This window comes from Ochotona princeps, chromosome 6, assembly GCF_030435755.1.
Source record: "Ochotona princeps isolate mOchPri1 chromosome 6, mOchPri1.hap1, whole genome shotgun sequence".
Classification (NCBI taxonomy): domain Eukaryota; kingdom Metazoa; phylum Chordata; class Mammalia; order Lagomorpha; family Ochotonidae; genus Ochotona; species Ochotona princeps.
This window is the reverse complement of record NC_080837.1, coordinates 45,634,602-45,657,064: the sequence shown is the minus strand read 5'-3', so window position 1 is coordinate 45,657,064 and position 22,463 is coordinate 45,634,602. Positions and strand designations below refer to the sequence as shown.

At 43.3% G+C, this 22,463-nt stretch overlaps 3 protein-coding genes across 8 annotated transcripts in view; all 3 read right to left on the bottom strand.

Moving 5' to 3' along the window:
- LOC101533636 (RPGR interacting protein 1) overlaps nucleotides 1–14,860 on the bottom strand; it is a 41,718-nt gene extending 26,858 nt beyond the window's left edge. For 3 of the 6 annotated variants that reach the window (XM_058666178.1, XM_058666180.1, XM_058666179.1), the window contains exons 1-4: nucleotides 14,557–14,859; nucleotides 6,417–6,577; nucleotides 5,211–5,369; nucleotides 4,634–4,751 (exon numbers count right to left, since the gene is read on the bottom strand). In XM_058666178.1, coding sequence (XP_058522161.1) covers nucleotides 4,634–4,751; nucleotides 5,211–5,369; nucleotides 6,417–6,577; nucleotides 14,557–14,776 — 658 coding nt within the window. In that variant the 5' untranslated portion in view covers nucleotides 14,777–14,859. Of the gene's footprint in view, nucleotides 1–4,633; nucleotides 4,752–5,210; nucleotides 5,370–6,416; nucleotides 6,578–14,556 lie in introns of all 6 variants that reach the window. The other 3 variants (XM_058666181.1, XM_058666183.1, XM_058666182.1) reach the window with 2 other exon arrangements.
- LOC131480560 (X-linked retinitis pigmentosa GTPase regulator-interacting protein 1-like) lies at nucleotides 126–2,163 on the bottom strand. Its single transcript, XM_058666184.1, has 2 exons — nucleotides 1,269–2,163; nucleotides 126–1,133 (listed from the first exon to the last, which is right to left on the bottom strand). Exons 1-2 carry the CDS (start codon nucleotides 1,744–1,746, stop codon nucleotides 898–900), a joined length of 714 nt encoding a protein of 237 aa, XP_058522167.1. The 5' UTR covers nucleotides 1,747–2,163; the 3' UTR covers nucleotides 126–897.
- Nucleotides 14,861–17,033: 2,173 nt separating the features above from the next.
- Nucleotides 17,034–22,463, bottom strand: part of LOC131480479 (X-linked retinitis pigmentosa GTPase regulator-interacting protein 1-like) — a 30,400-nt gene continuing 24,970 nt past the window's right edge. The window contains exons 7-9 of the mRNA XM_058665396.1: nucleotides 18,508–18,531; nucleotides 17,563–17,709; nucleotides 17,034–17,111 (exon numbers count right to left, since the gene is read on the bottom strand). Coding sequence (XP_058521379.1) covers nucleotides 17,034–17,111; nucleotides 17,563–17,709; nucleotides 18,508–18,531 — 249 coding nt within the window. The remainder of the gene's footprint in view (nucleotides 17,112–17,562; nucleotides 17,710–18,507; nucleotides 18,532–22,463) is intronic.

Below are 22,463 nucleotides of genomic sequence, written 5' to 3'. Positions count from 1 at the left end.
AAAGCTTTGGGCCATCCTCGACTGCTTTCCCAGGCCACAAGCAGGGAGCTGAATGGGAAGTGAACCATATGGGATCCCAGTGCATTTAAGGCAAGGACTTTAGCTGTTAGGCTACTGCTCCAGGCCCAGCCGTGCCACTCTTGACAAGAGCCTAAAGCCATTGCAGCTGCTTTTTAAAGAGAGACTGATCCGAGCAAGTACACAAAGACACACAGAGACAACATCAAGGGAAAAGGCATGAAGATGTGCCAGCTGCCAGCTCCCACCTTTAATAGGTCGGTTTTGCGCAAGAGGCAGCAAGGGCACCAGGACTCGGCCGAGGTATGAGCCAGGCTCTGAGTCTTCATCATCAAAGACGTATAGTGACAGGGCCTCCTGCCTCAGGTAGTGATCCAGGTCAGAGGTCACAACCACCGAGAATTGGGCCTGGTCTCCAAAGTAAGGATTGTTACTGGCTGGCACGATGGCAGTGTCATGGTCAGCAAAGGTGAAGAAGTGGTACATGACGTATGGGCTGGGCTGAGCTCCTGGCCGGCGACTCTGGAGGCCACAGCACCTGGTGATTTCAACCCTCAGCTCATTCTGTGGGCTCCAAGGTTGGGCTCTGGACTAGAAAGAAATGGATCTTAGACTGAGAAGGAAGGCAAAGCAAGAACAGTGCAATGGCACAGGGTCAGCACCTCTGGAGAGGAAGAGCTATGACCCTGAGGACAGCTGCACTGGCTGGGCTGCAGACACACCCAAGGACCTGCAGACTGGCACTGGCAGTCATCTGAAGGAGACACCAGCACTCAGGCCTTATCTGAAAAAATGGCACACAGAGGTTACTGTGCTCCCAGCAAGGAACGCCAACCAGTTGCAAGGGCATGGTTTCATTTGAAACTTGTGTCTGTATACCTAGTGACAGTGAAAGATGGGACTGTTCTCATGAGCCCTTTGGTGCAGGTTCCTTGGAGATGCATGGGTACATCCTGTTCTCACCTCGTCCTCCTTGGCCTCCCAGGCTCCAGGTGCATGCGCTGACAGGTAGACCTGGGCTTTCTTTCGTTTAGTGCATGACTGTTGGCTGCGTCCTATGGGGATGTGCAGCCTCATCCAGTATTCTAGCATCCCAAAGTCTTCTCCACTGACTCCTGGGTAGCAGAAAGTGTGAATGGCATGGAGAACACAGAGGGTATAGAAAGGATCAAGAAAAAAGGCAGAGGGGAAGATAATGAGCAACAAATGCACAAGGGTCTGGGGAGTTAGAGGGAGCCAAGAGCGCTTACCAGTAAGTGTGACTGAACCATGGACTTTCTCCACGGTCTCTAGCACTCTGTTAAAGCGAATCCATCCAGCTGCAAGGGTGTGGTGTTCACTGGCCACAGCCTGCTGTAGCTCAAGTCGGGCTGAAGCCCCTTGAAGGTAGTGTAAGAAAAGGGAATCTGTCTCCACCACATACTGGGAAGTGAAGTCATAGCATGGCTGCGGCCCCACAGAGAGCGGTGTACAATGAGTTTCAAAATCATAGAAGGCGTAGGTGCAGAAAGTGGTAGGCCGGGCATCCCCGGCCTGAGCCAAGGCAGCAGATGTCAGGAAAGCCTGGTGGATGTGTAACTCGAAAAGATTGTCCCTGTGACTCAGCACAGAAACATCTGCTCCCTCTTCTTCTCCAGGGGCAGGCAGGGTTGGAAGACGAACTGGGATATTTCGAGTGCCATAGGCAATGTCTTTGAGCTGTTCTAGAGGGAAAAGAAAACTGCCCATCCATTAAAGAGCAGGGAGTTAATCCTCAAAAAAGGTTGGAAAGGAGAAGGGGAACAACACAAATGCCCAACTTATAAATAGAAAACAGACCATGGGATTCAAAAGCAAAGACAAGAGAATGGCAACTAGGAGCTCTGGATTCTGGTGGCCAAAGAATCCAGAGCCTGCTTTAGAGGGAAGATACAGAACAAGCAATGGAAAACGAAGCACGAAGCTCAGGAAAACCTTGGGTAGCATATTTCGTCTGCTAGAAGATTTTATTTTGGCTTACAGCAAGACCCTACCAATTAGCTGCTAATTTCACAAGAAGGAACTAGACACACAAAAATGTGATTCTTTCCCAAAGCTTGGCTAACTGGCTATGGAAAAGACAGTAAGGTACAAACCCAGTGTCGATTACATCCTACTGGGCCCTGCCAAGAACTGCTTCCCTTTTCTTCAGTGAGATCAGCCAGAGTTTTCCTTGTGTTCAGAATTTGGCTTCTTCAGTCTGACGAGCTATTTTGGCAGCTGTTAAAAATTTGGTTCCATCCAAAGAAGGCAAAAAGTCCCCTTAACATCGAATAGCAATAGAGTAAAAAGTGGAAGAGAAGACTTATTGGAAAGAGGTTAAAACTACTGACAGTAGAGTGCAAATATGTGTAGACAATGGATTACATCTGCATCAATGTCTCCGTCCAGCCCATCAGAAACTCTGATATATGGTGTGCTTTAAACTGGGAGTAACTAAGTCTTCACAGGGTGCTAATAGTGAAAGTCCAGCTTTTTGTTTAAAAAAAAAAAAAAAAAGTTTAGGGCCTGGCAGCGTGGCCTAGTGGCTAAAGTCCTCGCCTTGAACACGCCAGGATCCCAGATGGGCACCGGTTCTAATCCCGGCAGCTTCTGGCCTGGGAAAGCAGTGGAGGATGGCCCAAAGCCTTGGGACCCTGCACCTGCGTGGGAGACCTGGAGGAGGTTCCTGGCTCCTGACTTCGGATCGGCGCAGCACTGGCTGTTGTGCTCACCTGGAGAGTGAATCATCGGATGGAAGACCTTCCTCTCTGTCTCCTCCTTTATGTATATCTGATTTTCCAATAAAAATAAATAAATCTTTTTTAAAAAGTTTAATTAATTTTAAACACAAAAAAATTATAAAAGAAAAAGTTTGAGAGGGGTCAAAGGGAGATCATCCATACGCTGGGCTACTTCCCAAATGCCCTCAATAGTTTGGGTTAGGTCAGCCTACAACCACGGGTCTCTAACTCCCTTGGAAGGCATGGACCCAAACACCTGAGCTATCATCTGCTGTCTCCCAGGGTATACATTTGCAGGAAGCTGGATTGGAGTAGCCAAAATGTGAACCAGGTACTCACACATGGGATATGGGTGTCTTAGCAGTGTAATAATCTGCAGTTCCATAATACCCTCACCCTCAAAGTTCTATTTTGAGAGTTAAAAGCAAAAGAATAAAATGTTCTGGGTACATCAGAGTGTCTTCAAATTCAAAAGAAGGAGGAACACAGAGAAGACTATGCTTTCTTAACTTATGAAATTAATGGAAGTAAATACAATATATTAAAAATTTTGCATTATATGACATAGGGTTAATAGTCTTACTATCTTAGCATATAAAGAAGTTAAACAAATAAATTGGATACTATTCATAAGTGAGCAAAAGAGTAAGACAAGCAATTCTCAAAAGAAATAATACAAATAACTGACAAACATATGAAAAGCTCTTTAGTCTTACCAGTAATCATAAAACAACACAATAAAGCAAATGAATCTTCAGAAGAAGGTAAAACCATTCAACACTGTCTCAGGACAAAGATCTTGCACTGAAGGGTCTAAGAATTTCATTCCAACGGAGGATTTCCTTTGTTATGTGGCAGTGACCTTCTGTCAGACTCATAGACAAGCCATGACCCAGAAAGACTTCTCACCCTTTATTCTAGTTTCATGATCAATCAGAAGTCTGCTTACTAATGCTTCCCTCTGGAGACAGGGCTGCCCTTTAGCACTGCTTTTTGAATATTCGCATGGCAACGATGGCATAATCACTACTGTGCAATAAAAATACTCTGATTTAAATGCATCTCTGGTGAATTGGGTCAGTGAGTCAGATCTTGCATCACCGAGGACAATAACAAAGCCAACTTTCTTGACATGCAACAGAAGTGGGGAATCTTTCATCTGCAAGGGCCATTTAGATATGTATCATATCATTCATAAACAATTCAAAATTATCAAGTTAAAACTTAGACCACTACAGATTTATTGAGCATCATGGCCTGAGAATACTTTGGCAGGGCCAGACCAAATGATCTCGTGGGCCTTAGAGGACCTGCAGAGTCACTATCAGAGCCTGGGCAGCAGTGACTGTTGCAAATACAGGAAATACAGTATGAAATTTGCAGGAAGTGACAGCTGTCCATCATTGTTGACAAATCAAATGGAAGCAAAGATTTTAGAAAAATCTTTTCTAAGAGTCTTAAAGAAAAGAATGATAAAGAATGATTCATAAAACTTTGCTGGCTTCAGTTGAGCAAGAGATGGGGGGGGGGAGGAGAGAGAGAATATTATTCCACCTCAAGGGCCAACAATGACACTGTTTGACTCTTAAAATCAACACCCTAGAAGCAATTGTTGAGTCCTGGTGAAACTATGCAGAGAAATCAGCAAAACACACAGATACAATGGAAAGACAGAAGCTGCTAGCCCTACATTAAAACAACAAAGATGATGAGACCAAGAATAGGAGAGGTAGGCCATATGCAAAGGCCACGAGAGCAACCTACTATACAGGTACACAGAAAGGGAACAGGCATTAGCTATGTGAAGGGCCGCGAGGTGAGAACAAGGTACTAAGACTTGCCAGATGTTGGAAGGCCATGGCTTCTCAAAATACCTTCCAGCTGCTTGATGCGGTTGTTCTTGATGTCTAGGAGTTGACTCAGCCTCTCCAGTTTTTCTTCATGGTCTCTAGTTTCATTATCAGCTTTTGTCATCATTGCTTCCAGTTCCTCCTGAAATGAAATAATGTCTGAACTTTTCATCTCAGAGACACAGTTCCAAAGGGCCCCAGATTTTTCAAGTTAGTAATAATAAGAGGCATTTCCTGGGTCAAGAACACTTGCTATCTGCTTGGTGGGACTGATTGCTTCCCCTAAAGAAATGCTTGGATTTCTTCCAGATCCCACCAGGACTTGCTCAGCTATTAATGTCATAGACTAGTGATGCTGTTTGAACTGACAGGAGTTGAACTTGAAAGGTTCACACCTGTCCTTGTCACTGCTTGGCACCAGCTTCTGCTTCCAAAGTGCCATTGACATATCTGAGTCCTCAAGTTCTCCCAGGGTTAGCATCTTCTGTGTTTGCCTAGTAGAGCATGTCATCTGGCACTGGCCCTCATCACAAAGGTCTTGCTTTACCTCCAGTCTTGAGAATGGTTCCCAAGTGCCCAGTTTTCCATCCCCTGCCTATACCATCCTTCCTTGCACCTGGTAACACACGTTGATTTTGCGCTGCAGAATAAGCATGTCTCTAGTTTTTTCCAGTTCCAACGTGGTCTCCGCATGTGATATTTGCAACTCACTTAACAACTGGGAGAGTTTCTTTTCTTCTTGGTCTTTGTGCTCACTGGGCTATAGAGGAGAAAACATTGGCAAAAGGAGTAAGCATGATACCCTAGTAATTATTCTCCATAAAACAATTGTTGGAGGTAGTACATCTCAAAATCTCAAAGAGATGGGGCTGACATGATGGCTCAAAAGGCTAAACTTCTGCTTGCAAGTGCTGGCATCACAAATGGATTCTGGTTCGCATCCTGGCTGCTATACTTCCCATCCAGCTCCCTGCTTGTAACCTGGGAAGGCAGCAGAGGATGGCCTTGGGACTCTGCACTTGCATAGGAGACCAGAGGGGCTTTTGGGCTTTGGACTGGCTAAACTCCACCTGCTGCAGCCATTTAAGAAGTGAACCAGTGAAGGAGAGATCTTTCTCTCTCTCTCTCCTTCTCTCTGGAAATCTGCTTTTCAAATTAGTAAATAAATCATTAAAAAATCAAAGCAGATTTATATTATTTCTCAAGTGTTTTCTGATCTAGTGCTAATGTTCAGTGGTTGCAGTGAAGGGAGATACACAGTCTCTAACAGTTGTTTGCTTTCCAACAGAGCATTTCAAGTCCTCATCTGAAAAAGCAGTTACTTTTCATTTGAGAGAGAGAAACAGGGTGGGTGGGGGGACAGACAGGAAGCTCCCATCTACTGGTTCTTCCCCCAAAAGCACACATTGGTCAGAGCTGGGCAGAGTTGGGGCCAGGAGCTGAAAACTCAGTCCAGGTCTTCCATGAACTCTTCATTCTTGCTTCCCAGGAACTGCGTTAGTAAGAAGCTAGAGTCAAAAGCTGAAGCTAGGGATTGAACCAGGTACTTGGGATGTGGGACATGGGCATGTTAACCAGATGCTTAAACACGAGGCCAAATGCCCGCCTCTAGATTCTAAATTTTATGACCTGCAAAACACTGTGAAATGTGTGGAACACAGCAAGTTCTCTCTACTTTCACATTCTCTCAAAGATTGTCCCCATCTAGGATAAAGTATTAGTTTTCCAATCTCGTCATCTTTGCCAAGGATATTAGCCAGAGAGCCGAATGAAGATAGACTTGTTTGTTTAGGGGGCTGTAACTTACCTCAATCTTAGCAATCTCTTGGAATAAAGCTGGGTAAATGGCGGGCTCAGACTGCCTGTTGGGAATTTGGGAAAGTGCGGCTGTCCTTTGAAGGATTTCCACTTCCTGTTTGTGCTTCTGAAGCATGTTGGTGACTTCAAGCTTCAGATCCTCATTTTGAGCTGGAAGAAAAAAAAATCCAGAAAGTTGAAATTCTGTGGTTGTCAGGCACAGATAGATCAAGAGTAAATTAAAATTTCCCTCTGAAATTTTATTTGTTTCAAAAAGTTTCTCCAAGAGAAATATTGAAAAATATTTAAGATGTATTTATTTAAAAGGCAGGAATGGCCTGACACTGAGGACCTAGTGGTTAAATCCTTGCCTTGCATGCACCAGGATGCCATGTGGGCACTGGTTTGTGTCTCAGCTGCTGCGCTTCCCATCCAGGTCCCTGCTTGTGGCCTGGGAAAACAAATAAATTTTGTTTTGAATTGCCTTTTTTTTAAAAAAAGGTTTATTTATTTTTATTGGAAAGTCAGATATACAGAGAGGAGGAGAGACAGAGAGGTAATCTTCCGCCAACTGGCTCACTCGCCAAATGGCCACGACAGCTAGAGCTGAGCTGATCTGAGGCCAGAAGCCTGGATCTTTTTCCAGTTCTCCCATGCAAGTGCAGGATCCCAAGGCTTTGGGCCATCCTCAACTGCCTTTCCAGGCCACAAGCAGGGAGCTGCATGGGAAGCAGGGCTGTCAGGATTAGAATCAGCGCCCATATGGAATCCCAGTACCTTTAAGGCGAGGACTTCAGCTGCTAGGCTGCCATGCTGAGTCCCAAAACAAACAAATCTTAAAAAAAAAAAAAAAGAAAAAGAAAAAGAAAAAAAGCAGGAACAACAAAAGATAGACACTTTCCATCTATCAGTTAATCCCCACAAATGACCTCAACAGTTAAGATCTATGCTAGGCCAAACCAGGAGCCAAGAGCCAGCATATCCATTCAAATTCCCAATGGTGGCAGGAACTCCAGTACTTGGGCCATCCTCTGCTGCCTTCCAGGATGACAATCAGGGCACAAGCGGGAGTCCAATGTGTGTTGCAGGCATCCCAACTGGCAGCCTAACTCACTGCACCACAGATTTATTTTATTTATTTGAAAGACAGAGTCACAGAGACAGGGGCGACTGCAATGGCCAGAGCCAGGCCAGTTCAGAACTAGGAGCTTCATGAAACAGCGCCCATATGGGATCCCAGCATGTGAAGGCGAAGACTTTAGCTACTAGGCTATTACACCAGGACCTAAAATTATACTTTTAAATATGGCTTTGACAGTGAATTTAAATTTTAGTAACTTCAAAAAAATCTATGCAATTACATGGCATGTGTTGACACATTCCTTTGAATAGCAGCGACTTGGGATGAGAAGAACGTGTCATCAGAAAAAAAAAACAGGTATACACTGGGAATTGGAGTGCCTTCGGAGGCCGACAACTCTGAGGTCATCCACTCCTATTTGAATCTCCCACATGGGATGGAAGAAGCCCAAATCCTTCCTCACAGGATCGAATGTCATTGAAACAACAGCCAGGAGCCCTGAGCGGTCTGCAGAAACAGAACAGTAAATTCCCTTCTGGACTAGGGAGGGGAGCTTTCTCTTGTCCTTACTTAGTTCCAACTTTGGATCCCCACCTCTCCTGCAATGACCATCAGGGTGTCCCCGGAGCCCCCCCTAAAAACAAAACAACAACAACAACAACAAAAATTTGAATAGATGGAGAACAACAAAGAAAGTTTAGAACCAGACAGGAAACAGTCAGCGGGGACTCACATATACCTTACCAGGTAGGACACGAAAATAACTTACTCCTCACTGGGGAATTGAAGATTTCTCTGCACACCTCTCCTCAAACTGTTCTGTGCCTCAACTGTTGACATATGCCTTGTTAAAGTTATAAGCCAGTTTGGACTATCCTAAAATCTGCCAAGTTCAGTAAAGATTAGCTTCAAAACAATAAGCTGCTAAATAAAAAAATGAAAATAGACATGAAACAGCTGAATACTATCCTATAGCCATTTTAAGGTGGATAGAAACCGGTTATATATAAACTAAAATGAAATGTCAACAAAGTAGTCACAGGATGTGGTTAAGAACTTGTATTTTCTAACATACCAGTCACTCAATACCATGTCAATTAACTCCATAATGTTGTAAACTGTTATCAATGTTATGTTATGGCTTTTAATTGGTTGGGACAATATTCTGCCAACTCTGCTTTTAGACCAGAGACGGTCTCCCCAAGAAACTGCTGAATTTACCTGGACAATAAGATGCTGGACTCTATGCATGGTACATGCTTGCAATGAAAGAAGCATGACTGGATTTGAACTGTAATACTGCAGTAAGGTGGAGTAATCCACCATGGGGGGGGTTACGGGGAGGAGTTGGGGGAACCTCAGAGCCTATGAAATGATGTCGCAAAATGAAATGCAATTTAAAAAAAAAGAAAACAGAAAGAAAAAATAGGTATAAATGGGACGGGTGCCGTAGCCTAGCAGCTAAAGTCCTCACCTTGAACGTGCCGGGACCCCATATGAGCACTGGTTCTAATCCCAGCGGCCCCACTTCCCATCCAGTTCCCTGCTTATGACCTGGAAAAGCAGTCCAGGACGGCCCAAAGCCTTGGGACCCTGCACCTGAGTGGGAGACATGGAGGAGGTTCCTGGCTCCTGGCTTCAGATCGGCACAGTACCGGCTGTTGAGGTCACTTGGGGAGTGAGTCATTGGACGGAAGATCTTCCTCTCTATCTCCTTCTCTCTCTATATGACTTTGTAATAAAAACAAATAAATCTTTAAAAAAATAAATAAATAAAAATGAAAATAAAATAAAACTTTAAAAAATGAAAAAAGAGGTATACTAAGGTGACTGGGAATTGAGTAAAACATCCTAGGAAAGAAACAAAGATTGACATATAAAACAAAGTATAGTTTTTGAAGCTTATAAGCCACTTTGTTTTTTGTTTGTGCCTTAGAGAATTGAATTTTCTCACTTATATAAATGAATGTAGATTACATAAAAGTTAGATAGTGGCATGATCCATAAAGTAACATTTATTCCAAATTGTGTGGTACAAAAAAAAATTCTCTTAAATACAAATTTCATCTATAAATATGATCAGAGTTTTGCTGAGGGAAAAAAAAATGGTCCCTGTATGCTATTTACATTACAGAAATTTTTAAATTTTTCTTTTAAAGATTTATTCATTTTTTATTACAGCCAGATACACACAGAGGAGGAGAGACAGAGAGGAAGATCTTCAATCTGATGATTCACTCCCCAAGTGAGCTGCAACGGGACGGTGTACGCCGATCCGAAGCCAGGAACCTGGAACCTCTTCCAGGTCTCCCACGCAGGTGCAGTGTCCCAATGCAGGCCACAAGCAGGGAGCTGGATGGGAAGTGGAGCTGCCGGGATTAGAACCGGCGCCCATATGGGATCCTGGGGCTTTCAAGGTGAGGACTTTAGCCGCTAGGCCAAGCCGCCAGGCCCAGAAATTTTTAGATTTTTAAATAGGTCACATCCTTTCTGTAGGAGGACATTGTGACCGTAGTTGGTGAGCACAGGATTATAGTTGATGGGACAATATTTGTATGATAAACAACTGAATGGATGTCTTGTGTGTGACTGATTGGATATCCTTTGCATGAGAACAACTGTATGGCTACCTTTTGTATACCTGATGAGATATCATTTGTATAAGAACAGTTGAGTGGGACTTCCAAACTAAGGCATAGAAACAGTTGATGGTTCTGTTGATGAACTAAGTATCTCTACCCTAATCCTGTATGACCCTCAGCATATAAAGTCTGTTGCCACTAATAAATTTTGGCTATTGATCATCAGTCAGTAGTCCAAGTGTGTTATTATCGGCTCCGTGCACCAAGTCCATTGCTGCAGGACAGCGACAGTTTCCCATCCAGGTCCCTACTTGCAGCCTGGGAAAGCAGCTAAGGATGGCTCAAAGCTTTGGGACCCTGCATCCACATGGAAGACCCACATGAAGTTCCAGGCCCCTGTCTTCAGGTCCTCTCTGTCTCCTATTCTCTGCATAGCTGACTTTGTAATAAAAATAAATCTTAAAAAAAAGAAAATTTAAAATAACTTTGTATACTTGTGAACAAACACCATTTTAAAGTCAGATTTTAATAATCCTACATGATACATATACCATAATACAGAACTTATGTTTTGTAATTAAAATTTAAAAAGAAATCACTGTGATAACAATCTTTGTTAATCACTTGACCCAAACTTCCCACAAATCACAAAAGCTGTAACTCCTGTTAAGTTTCACATCAATCCTTCAGATCATAAGAATGCCCTGTAAGATTTTTAAAGGACCAGTGTTTGGTTCAGCAGTTAGATCACATCTTAGGATGCCCAAATCTCACATCAGAGTACCTGATCTTCCACTAAGATCTAGAACTAGACAAAGATGTCCATTCTCACCACTGCTACTCAATATAGTATTGGAAGTCCTTGCCAGAACTATTAGCCCAGAAAAACAAATTAAGGGAATTTAAACCAGAAACAAGGAAATAAATTTATCCCTGCTTGCAGATGGCATGATTCTCTACAAAGGAGAATCAAAACTCAATCAAGAGACTATTGGAATTCAGATTTTTATTTTTAAAAAAGATTTATTTATTTTTATTTGAAAGGTAGATTTACAAAGAGAGGAGAGACAGAGAAAAATCTTCGATCCACTGCTTACTCCCCAAATGGCCACACTGACTGAAGCCAAGCTGATCCAAGCGTAGCAGCCAGGAATTTCTTAATGGTTTCCCACATAGGTCTAGGGTCCCAAGGACTGGGCCATCCTCTACTTATTTCCCAGGCTACAAGCAGAAGCTAGATGGGAAGTGGAGCAGCTGGGACATAAACCAGAGCCCATTTGGGATGCCGTGCGTGGAGGTGGAATATTAGCAAGTTGAACCATTTTGCCAGCCCCTATGTATTTTTACTTTGGAGGCTTATTTAGAGAGAAAGAGATAGAAAGATCTTCCATTTGCTGGTTCATTCCCCAAAAGGCCCTAACAGCCAGAGCTAAACCAATACAGAGCCAAGAGCCTCCTCTGAGTTCCAAGGTTTTGGAACATAAGCAGCTGGGACACGATCTAGTGGCATTATAGGATGCCGGCACTTGGAAGTGCAGGTTCAGGCAGTTGAGCCATTACACCAACCCCGCAAAAATGTGTTTTGGGGCCAAGTACAGCTGTCTAATGGCTAAAGTCCTCGCCTTGCACACGCCAGGATCCCAGATGGGCACTGGTTCTAATCCTGGCGACCCGCTTCCTTCCCATCCAGCTCCCTGCTTGTAAACTGGGAAAGCAGTTGAGGACAGCCCAAAACCTTGGGACCCTGCACCTGCATGGGAAACCTGGAAGAAGCTCCTGGCTCCTGGCTTCAGATCAACTCAGCCCTGGCCTTTGCAGCCACTTGAGGTATGAACAGGAAAAAAAAATGATGAAGACCTTTATGATAATATTAAAAAATCTTCTGAATAATTATCTTTTGCAATAAGATAGGAATTCAGACAGGGTAAAATCGTAGTGTTAACCAGGAACAGCAATTTGCTTCTCACCTCAGGTATAACAGAGCAGATGTCATGGCAAAGTAGAGTAAGCTTCCACTTGCACTGCTGGCATTTGTTATGTGAGACAATTCATGTCCCAGCTGCTCCATTCCCAATTCTGCCAATGGCCTAGGGAAAATTAGTAGAGGATGACTCAGGTCCCTAGGCCCTTGCATCCACGTAGACTTGGAAAAAGTTCCTAGCTCCTCACTTCAGATTGGCTCAACTCTAACACTGTTGCCATTTGGGAAGTGAACCAGTGGATGGAAGGTCTCTGTCTCTTTTTGTAAATCTGCCCTTCAAATAAAAATAAATCTTTAAAATATTAGATATGGGGGATGGCACAATCAGCCCAGCAGTTAAAGTCATTGCCTTGCACACGTTGGAATCCCATATAGGCACCAGTTCTAGTCCCCCACTTCCCATCCAGCTCCTTGCTTGTGGCCTGGGAAAGCAACTGAGGACAGCCCAAAGTCTTGGGAACCTGTACACGTGAAGAAGACCAGAAGAATCTACTGGCTCCTGGCTTCGGATCGGCTCAGCTCCAGTTGTTGTGGCTACTTGGGGAATGAATAATCAGATGGAGGATCTTCCTCTCTGTATCTCTCACTTTATAATAAAAATAAAATAGGGCCCAGCAGTGTGGCCTAGCGGCTAAAGTCCTTGCCTTGAACATGCCAGGATCCGATATGAGCACTGGTTCTAATCCTGGCAGCTCCACTTCCCATCCAACTCCCTGCTTGTGGCTTGGGAAAGCAGTCAAGGACGGCCCAAAAGCCTTGCGACCCTGCACCCAAGTGAGAAACCTGGAGGAAGTTCCTGGCTCCTGGTTTTGGATTGGTGCGGCATCGGCTGTTGCGGCCACTTGAGGAGTGAATTATTGACGGAAAATCTTCCTCTCTTTCTCTCCTCCTCTCTGTATATCTGACTTTGTAATAAAAACAAATAAATCTTTAAAAAAATAAATATCAGATATGCGAACTAAGAAAAACATGGCTTCTATTCATGTCTAAAAATTGAGAATGATAAATGACAGAGAAATCTAACTTCATGACTTTTAATAAAGTGGATATTAAATATATAATTTAATACAATTATATATATAATTTAACACATACATATATATGTATATGTACATATACACATATTTATAAATGAGTTAAAAAGTGCCGTCTCAGAGCAGGTGGTTAGCTTAGCAATTCAGATGCTAGCTCACATGTCCATGTGCCACAATAGGGCATTTGGAATCTATAACCATGACTAGTTCCTGAGTCGAGCTTCCTGGGAACTGCATGCTAGAAGGCAACAGTGATTTCCTCACAGGTGATTCGTTTCCTGCCACCCATGTGGGAGACTGGGACTGAGCTTCTACTTCCTGGCTTTGACCTGGCCCAGCCCTAACCATCCTAGGTACTTGAAGAATAAACCAAGACATGTGAGTTCTTTGTCTCAACTCTCAATAAGTAAGTGTTGTTTGTTTGTTCGTTAGTTTTGCTTTGTATAAGGAGGCTTATTCCAGCAGGGCTGGAATGGGACAGAGGTGGTGGGAGGCAGAGAGAAAGAGAGAAAGGGAAAGGGAGTGAGAGGGAGGGAGAGAGAGAGAATAAGTGTTTTGAGCACTGAAAAACAATGGTATCCTTTTTAATGGAAAGAAGTCCTCCAAGAAAGGTAAACACGTGGTATGTTAGACATCCTGCTTTCCTGAGGGTTAACCCAATTGCTAGGGTTCTCCTTCTGGTTATCTATGGCCCACAGAAGAACAGGATCAAGCCTGATACAATAATATGATAGGCTAATTATCTGCTTTGCAAGTGCCAGGATCCCATATGGGTGCTGGTTTGTGTTCCTATGGCTCCATTTCCCATCCCTGCTTGTGTCCTGGAAAATCAGCAGAGGAGGATGACCCAGGGCCTTGGACCCTGCATCCATGTGGGAGACCCAGATGATGCTCCTGGCTTTGGATTGGCTCAGCTCTGGCTGTTGTGGCCACTTAGGGAGTGAAGCAATGGATACAAGATCTTTCGTGGGAAGATCAATATTTGGCCAGTGTGTTAGACTGGTGGCTAAAGTCCTTGCCTTGCACGCCAGGATCCCATATGGGCGCCGATTCTAATCCCGACAGCCCCGCTTCTCATCCAGTTCCCTGTCTGTGGTCTGGGAGGGCATTCGAGCACAGCCTGGAGCCCTGGGACCCAATGCCTGGCATGGCAGACCTGGAACAAGTTCATGGCTTCAGATTGGCTTAGCTCCGGCTGTTGCGTCCGCTTGGGGAGTGAATCATTGGATGGAGGATTCCTCTTTGTTTCTCCTCTTTGTATATCTGTGCTTCCAATAAAAATAAATAAAATCTTTAAAAAAGAGAGAAAAAATAAACTAAATCAATCCTTTTAAAAAGAAGAAAAAGAAGTACAGGCTCAAGCTGGGGCTGGGGGTAAGGGACTGAAGTTGGACAGATGATGACCCAAGTTTCCTTTTTGAAAACTGGATGTGAAGAAGCCATCTCTGTGAGTCCTTCAGGGCCTGACCTACCTTTCTCTTGGGACAGCTGTAGTGAGACTTTTCTCTTCTCCTCCAGCTCAGCATCCAGCTGATTCTGCAACTGAGAGACTTGCTGCTGCAGCTGTTCTGTGAGCTCGTTGCTCCAGTGAGGTTGGCTACTGCTGTCCAGCATGCTGAAAATTGCAACCAAGTTGTCAGATACGCACTCGAATACGTGTGATAAGACGTCTTTATTACACAACTTCAGCATCTCCTGGGCCTAGTTACCCACTCATTCCCCTACATGTTTTTGTTCTGCCCTTGCTTTGTTTGTAACTGTCATTCACCAACTGCTTTGGAACTTCTGGGCCTCTTTGAGGGGTTGCTCACTATCATGTCTGTTTAGGCTTCAATCACCTCACTGAGCAAGCATTACCAGAGTCATCTTCTTGGCTTTCTTCGGGTGGGTCCTCATGAGCCAAGATACTCTCAGGCCCACTGGTCTAGACAAGGAGCAAGATTTCCCTCTTCTCATCCATTGCTCTATCTACTTCCTTACGTGGTTAGTTTGAAAAACATTCTCCTTTGAATAAAATGATAAGTTACCACTATATAGACAGGAACTAAACTTTTCCAAAACTATACTTTCCACTCTGTAGTGGTGGTAAGTATGGACTCATTTATGAGCTTAAGCACACACCATCAAGTCCTTGGCCATTTTACCTGAATGACATGAAACTGATGGGGAATTATTTCCACTTACAGCTTTTCCCCATCGTTTCAATAATTGTGGTATAAAAAAGAACCTGCTTGTGCCTGGCGCAATAGCATAGCAGTTAAAGTACTCGCCTTGAAGGCGCCGGGATCCCATATGGGCACTGGTTCTAATCCCGGCAGCCCCATTTCCCATCCAGCTCCCTGCTTGTGGCCTGGGAATGCAGTCGAGGACAGCGCAAAGCTTTGGGACCCTGTACCCGCGTGGGAGACCGGGAAGAGCTCCTGGCTCCTGGCTTTGGATCGGCTCAGATCCGGCCATGGCAGTCACTTGGGGAGTGAATCATCAGATGGAAGATCTTCCTCTCTGTCTCTCCTCCTCTCTGTATATCTGACTTTGTAATGAAAATAAAATAAACCTTTTTTTTTTTAAAAAAAAAAAGCTTCTCATTTCATTAGAAATCTGTGGATCCATGTACACATGTAACATGAACTGTAACATCAGCTGGTGCAGAACTAACATATAATCTTGCCAATTGTCTTTTCTTTAAGTAATATAATTTATCTCATTTAAAGTTTTTATTTATTTGCATATTTGAGAGGTCGGAGAAGCAGAATACTTCGTGCCTCTAATTCACCCCACATATATCTGCAATACGCAGCAAGGGCCAGGCTATAACCATGAGCCAGGAGGCTGGTGCTGTAGCCTAGTGGCTAAAGTTAAGTGTTGGGCTTAAAATTCATGAAGCACTTTTTGTTTTTTAAGTTGTGAAAATGCCACTGCTTTATTGTTAAAGTACATGACAGTTCACTCTCAATTATTAAAGAATTAAAATAATCTGAAAGACATCCTTTTTTTCCCTCCAATGATTTGATAGCTGTATTTTCCCTATCAATTTGAAACAAATCATCAAGTTGATCTGTAGTAATCAGTTAAAAACAGTCAAGGCATAAGCTTAGCACATTAGCTGCAGCTTCTAGAAGGATATATTAATGTCTCTCTTTAGTTAGAAATACACAATCCTTTTACTGGATAATGCAAAAAAGAAATTAACATCACCAAAACAGAAGACTAGGAAAGGGAAAACTACTTACTTCTTAACACCAAGTAATTTAGGCCTATTTGGGCTTTTCCCACCCTTAGCACTTGAAAGATTTTCTTTTTTAAAACTTTCTGAAGTAATTTTAATTGTTGGGGATAACAATATAATTGTTAGGAGTAAAAGCTCCATTTCTTTCCAGGTCTGTCTACTGTCTAGGTGATACAAGGCACAGCAGCCACCCTTTCTACTATGTCACAGCCCTGATCATCTGCCTTGCTAAAAAGCTGATTAAACAAAATAATGACAACATAAAGGCGAGACTTCAGATTGTTTATTTAAAAATCTAGCTAATGATTAATACAAGGATAAGTGCACTTTCACATGCCTTTTTCTTTATAATAAACTTCATAACTATCGCAATAGGCTTGACAATCATTTCATTTGGTCAAATGCACTTTTCCCAATAAACTTAACCACCACCACCACCAACACCACCACCAAAAAAACACAAAAAACCAAACAAAAAACACCTTGACCTTTCATATACTAAGGATTGTGGTATGAGTTGTTTTAATTTGTTATGCTGTTACTAAAGGTTCTGAGGGCTGCAGTTAAAAATTCCAAGTTCTCCCTTCCATCTTTATTAAGATTTTGCACAGAAAACTCTTTGGGGGACTAGAACAGCAGTACTTGCATCACACCGCTTCCAAAACATGAAGCACTTTCTAAAACTGCTTATTATAGCAGTGTTCTGAGACACAAAGTTGGTACTCACTTTTCTAAGAGTTTCTCATAATCATCATTCAACAGTTTTCGTTCATTTTCCAAATCTTCAACTCTCTCCTGAAACTAAGAATGTTTGACATATAATTCAAAAACCTGTTGCCTCACACAGATTTCCTTTTTTCCTTCTGGAAGACAGGCCTTGGGTGAGAGCTTCACTGTGCCTATTTCCCAAGTTTACAAGGAACCTATCAATTCAAAGGACTTGAATCAATTGCATGTGAGCTAGAAACGTCCACTGGAATGAATGCCACTTCTTCAAGGTAAGCTATTGTGGCATATGGGTTTCTACTGCTACAGAACCTCGTACAAGAGCAAAACCTTTGGAGAACAGATATAAGTATAAATTCTAGCTTTCCCTGTAAAGATGGAATTTCCCTCTAGGCAAATCATTTCACTGCTTGGAGCCTCATTTGAAAGCAGGAAACCCCTATACTGCTGCTAAGATCCACATTTAACATCGTTCAAGCTGGAACAAAGCATGACTGATCGCCATCTTCCACCTGACGCCATTTACCTCCTTCAGTGTGATCTGCAGAATGGACACATCTTCCAGTTGGCTCTTCAAGTTCGCTGCCTTCTTGCTTTCCTCCATCAGCTCTACCCTGAGCTCATTCACTTGTGTGAGGAGGGCATCATGGGCTGCACCTAGGACTCCCTGGTTCTGATGCAAAAGGAAAGTTACTCCGGGAATGGTGAGATGACCAAGCAAGTGTAGTGTCCACTGACCAGCCCTGCCTAGTGTTTTCTACTGGAATTCACAATGAATGCCATAAAGAGCATGTTGCCTTTACACTGTAAGTTGACTTTGATCTTCACCTTAGCGTTTCTTTGGAGGTACAGTTTCCCTGTTCGGAAGGGTTTTATTTAAAGCCTTACATTCCAGAACATCCAAACTAATCCTGGGCTGTAAGTCCCAGTTTCCAAAGCTACCTGAAAATTTCTAGGCTATTTTATTGATTTTTATGATGATTTTTCCCCTCCCTTTGTATGTAGGGACATGGCAAGCTAGCTCTAGAACTTGTGTTTATTTTTTGGAAGGAGCCTCTGGGGAAGCCTCGCTGTGGCTTTGAAACTCTTGCACATGGGCTCTCGCCCAGCCTCACCTGCAGCCCACTCAAAGGTTTCATACTATCAGGGGACATGTGCAACAGCTGTCAGGTCTCACCACCTCACAAATGCTGAAGAACACTGTTAGAAAGCTGTGAGCAATATTTTTCTCTGGCAATAAGCTGAGAAGCACCAACCAGGCCATTTATTCCACAATCTGTAGAATAGTGCAATAATCATCCTCTGACAATAGGGACATCATTTGTCTTCATAAAAATAATATGACATAACAACTTAGATTTAGTTGGCTAAATTCTGGTGTTATGTTTCATGGAGATGAATAGGAGTTTTTCGGGTTTGATCACACCAAATTAGTAAGAAACAGAAAATCCAAGCACTAGTTAGTAAGTACCTTTTGGAGCAAGGTTTCGTATGCCTGGGAGAAAGAAAGAAAGAAGTATTATCTTATTGTTTTGACAAGGTCATGATGTTTAGAACACAAATGTTTAATGTTTTAAAAGATAGTTTTAAAAAAATCTCATAAGCCAAGCCTAATTATGTAACTGTTTACTAACAGCTGCTATTTCTCTCCTGTCCTAGGTTATGAGGTGGTCCCTGAATGTAGTCAGTCGCATCATTTCACTAACAATAATGAAGAATCAAAAAAGAAAAAGTATCAGTTATTCAAACTTTCATTGTCCATCCTTTGTAGATACACCAGGAAAACTACTTAATCTGTGCCTAAATGCTCTGTTACTCAGTATGCTTTAGAAAGGCATCTTTTCAGTTTCAGAAACAAAAACAGTAATAAAAAAAATGATCATTGTACCAGCTACTGTGAGTTGAGCTACTAAGTGCTACAACTATTTCAACATATGCCACATCACGGTCATTATTTCACCTATATTTCCTCATCTAATTCTTTTTTTTTTTTAAGATTATTTTATTTTTATTACAAAGTCAGATATACTGAGAGGAGGACAGACAGAGAGGAAGTGGAGCTGCCGGGATTAGAACCAGCAGCCATATGGGATCAAGGCGAGGACCTTAGCCACTAGGCCACACTGCCGAGCCCCTCCTCATCTAATTCTTACAAATATGAGAAGTAGGTATTTTACCTAAACTTTATTTTTTTCACCAAAGATTTATTTACTATCACTAGAAAGGCAGACCAGATTTACAGAGAGAAAGACCTTCTAGCTGTTGGTTCACTCCCCAAATGCTACAGTGGCCAGAACTGAGCCAATCTGTAGCTATGAGCTATTTCCAGGTCTCCCAGTGGTGGATGCAGGGTCCTAAGATTTGGGAAATTCTCCTTTGCTGCTTGTCAAGGACAAAAGCAGGGAACTAGATGGGAAGTTGGACAGCCAGACACAGACCAGCACCCATATGGGATCCTAGTGCTTGCAAAGGAAGATTTAGTCATTGAGCCATTATGCAGGGCCCAATTACCACAAGTTTGGAAGTAAGAAGACCTGGGCCAGGTAGCGTGGCCTAGCGGCTAAAGTCCTCACCTTGAATACCCCGGGATCCCATATAGGCGCCGGTTCTAATCCCGGTACCTCCACTTCCCATCCAGCTCCCTGCTTGTGGCCTGGGAAAGCAGTTGAGGATGGCCCAAAGCCTTGGGACCCTGCACCCACGTGGGAAACCCGGAAGAGCTCCTGGTTCCTGGCTTCGGATCGGCACAGCACCTGCCTTTGTTGTCACTTGGGGAGTGAATCACCGGATGGAAGATCTTCCTCTCTGTTTCTCCTCCTCTCTGTATATCTGACTTGCCAATAAAAATAAATAAATCTTAAAAAAAAAAAAAAAAAGAAGTAAGAAGACCAAAGTTCAGAGAGCTAAGTCACTTGCTGAGACAAACACACCTCCAAGTAACAGAGGCAGAATTTCAACCAAAGTTGGCAGGCTGCGAAGTAGCCACTAGTGGCTTCTATATGGTACCACAAGGTATAACGAGAATGTAAAATTATTTTAGGGACTAGCATTATGACATGGTAGATTAAGCTTCTGCCTGCAGTGCCAGTATCCCGTATGGGTGCTTGTTCAAATCTTGGCTATTCCACATCTGATTCAGCTCGCTATTTATGGTCTGGGAAAGCAGTGAAAGACGGCTCAGGTCCTCTGGCCCCTTCATCCACATGGGAGAGCCAAAGGAAGCTATTAGCTCATAGCTTTGGATTGTTGCAGCTATGCCTGTTGCCGACATTTGGGGAGTGTAGCAGATGATGCAAGATCTATCTGTCCTTCTCTCTATATAATTCTGCCTTTCAAATAAAAATAAATAGGTCTTAAAAAATATTTTATATGCATGAAAAGCATTACCAGGAAAGTGAAAGGAAGACAAACTATCACACCTACATTTTCTTTTTATTTGAAAGTCAGATATACAGAGAGGAGAGAAAAACAGATGAAGATCTTCAATCCCATGATTCACTCCCCAAGTGGCCGAAACCACTGGAGTTGAGCCAATCTGAAGCCAGGAGCCTGGAGCCTCTTCTGGGTCTCCCACGTGGGTGCAGGGTCCCAAGGTTTTGGGCCATCCTCCACTGCTTTCCCAGGCCACAGGCAGGGAGCTGGAGGGGAAGCGGGGCTACTGGGATTAGAACTGGCATCCATATGTGCAAAGCGAGGACTTTAGCCGGTAGGCTACAGCGCTGGGCCCTATCACACCTACATTTTTTATATTTGTAAAGAATTCACAATTTAATCATCTTTACACTCAACTAACAAAGGTAATTCAATTTAGAAATTTTTTTCCTTTAATGCAATGGAAGACGTTTTAAAAGATCCTGTTCCATTGGTGCTGTAGCAGAAGAAAAGAACTGGACAACTACCCCAAACAAATGATGACAGCAAAGAAATCTCAGTCAACAGAGCTAATGGACATTGGGAGGGTAACATCATCCTCAACTGCTGAAACGGGCAACATTTCAGAACTATCCAAACCACCTGGACAAAACTTCCGCATATGTGCACACTTAGTCTCTGGGTTGATACGGGATGCGGTTCCTCATCCCTGGGTACTGGGACGTGTGAAAAATTTTGAATGGTTTCTCACAACTCCCTTCCCTTTGTCTTTTCCCTTTACCAGGAACAACAGGAGGAAACTGCAAATTTGAAAGCAATGAGTACACACGATTTTTTCATAACCCTCAATTCTTCTCAACCTGATTAACCATGTTATCACTACAGAAAATAAAATGTATTTTAAAAAAAAGATCCAGTTCTGAAAAAACAACCATTTGCCAATACAACTTAAAACATCATCTTGGGTCTGGTGCAGGAGCCTAGTGGCTTAAGTCCTCGCCTTGTACGCGCCAAGATCCCATTTGGACACCAATTTGTAACATGGCTGCTGCATTTCGTATCCAACTCCTTGATATAGCCTGGAAAAACAACAGAGGATGACCCAAAGCCTTGGTCCCAGCACCCATGTGGGAGAACCAGCACCCATGTGGGAGACCCAGAAGACGTTCCCAGCTATGGTTTCAGATCAGCTCAGCTCTGGCCGTTACAGTCACTTGGGGAATAAAGCAGCAGATACAATAAAAACAAACTTTAAAAAAATTTTTCTAGATTTTTCTAAAGATTTATTTATTTTTATTAGAATGGCAGCTATACAGAGCAGAAAGACAAAGAAGAAAATCATCCATCCGATGGTTCACTCCCCAAGCAGCTGCAATGGCTGGAGCTGAGCCAATCCAAAGCCAGGAGCCTCTTCCGGGTCTCCCACGGAGGTGCAGGGTCCCAATGCCTTGGGCCATCCTCGACTGTTTTCCCAGGCCACAGGCAAGGAGCTGATAGGAAGCAGGTCGGCCAGGATTAGAACCGGCATCCATATGTTATCCCTGTTCATTCAAAGTGAGGACTTTAACTGCTATGCTATCACGCTGGGCCCATTTTAACATTATTTTTATTGGAAAGTCAGATTAACAGAAAAAGGGAAATGCAGAGAGAAAGATTTCCCTCTGATGCTTCACTCCCTAAGTGGCCACAACACCCAGAGCTGAGTTGATCCAAAGCCAGGAGCCAGGAGCTTCTTCTGGGTCTCCCACGTGGGTGCAGGTTCACAAGGCTCTGGGCCATTCTTGACTACTTTCCTATGCCACAAGCAGAGAGCTAGATGGAAAGTAGAGCATCCGGGATACAAATTGCCTTGCATGTGCCAGGATCCCATATGGGTACCGATTTACATCCTGGCTGCTCCATTTTCCATCCAGGTCCCTGCTTGTGGTCTGGGAAAGCAGTTGAGGACAGCCCATATCCTAGGAACCCTGCACCTGCATGGGATACCCAGAAAAGCTCCTGGCGTCTGGCTTAAGATTGGCTCAGCTCTGGCCACTGAGGCTGCTTGGATGGTGA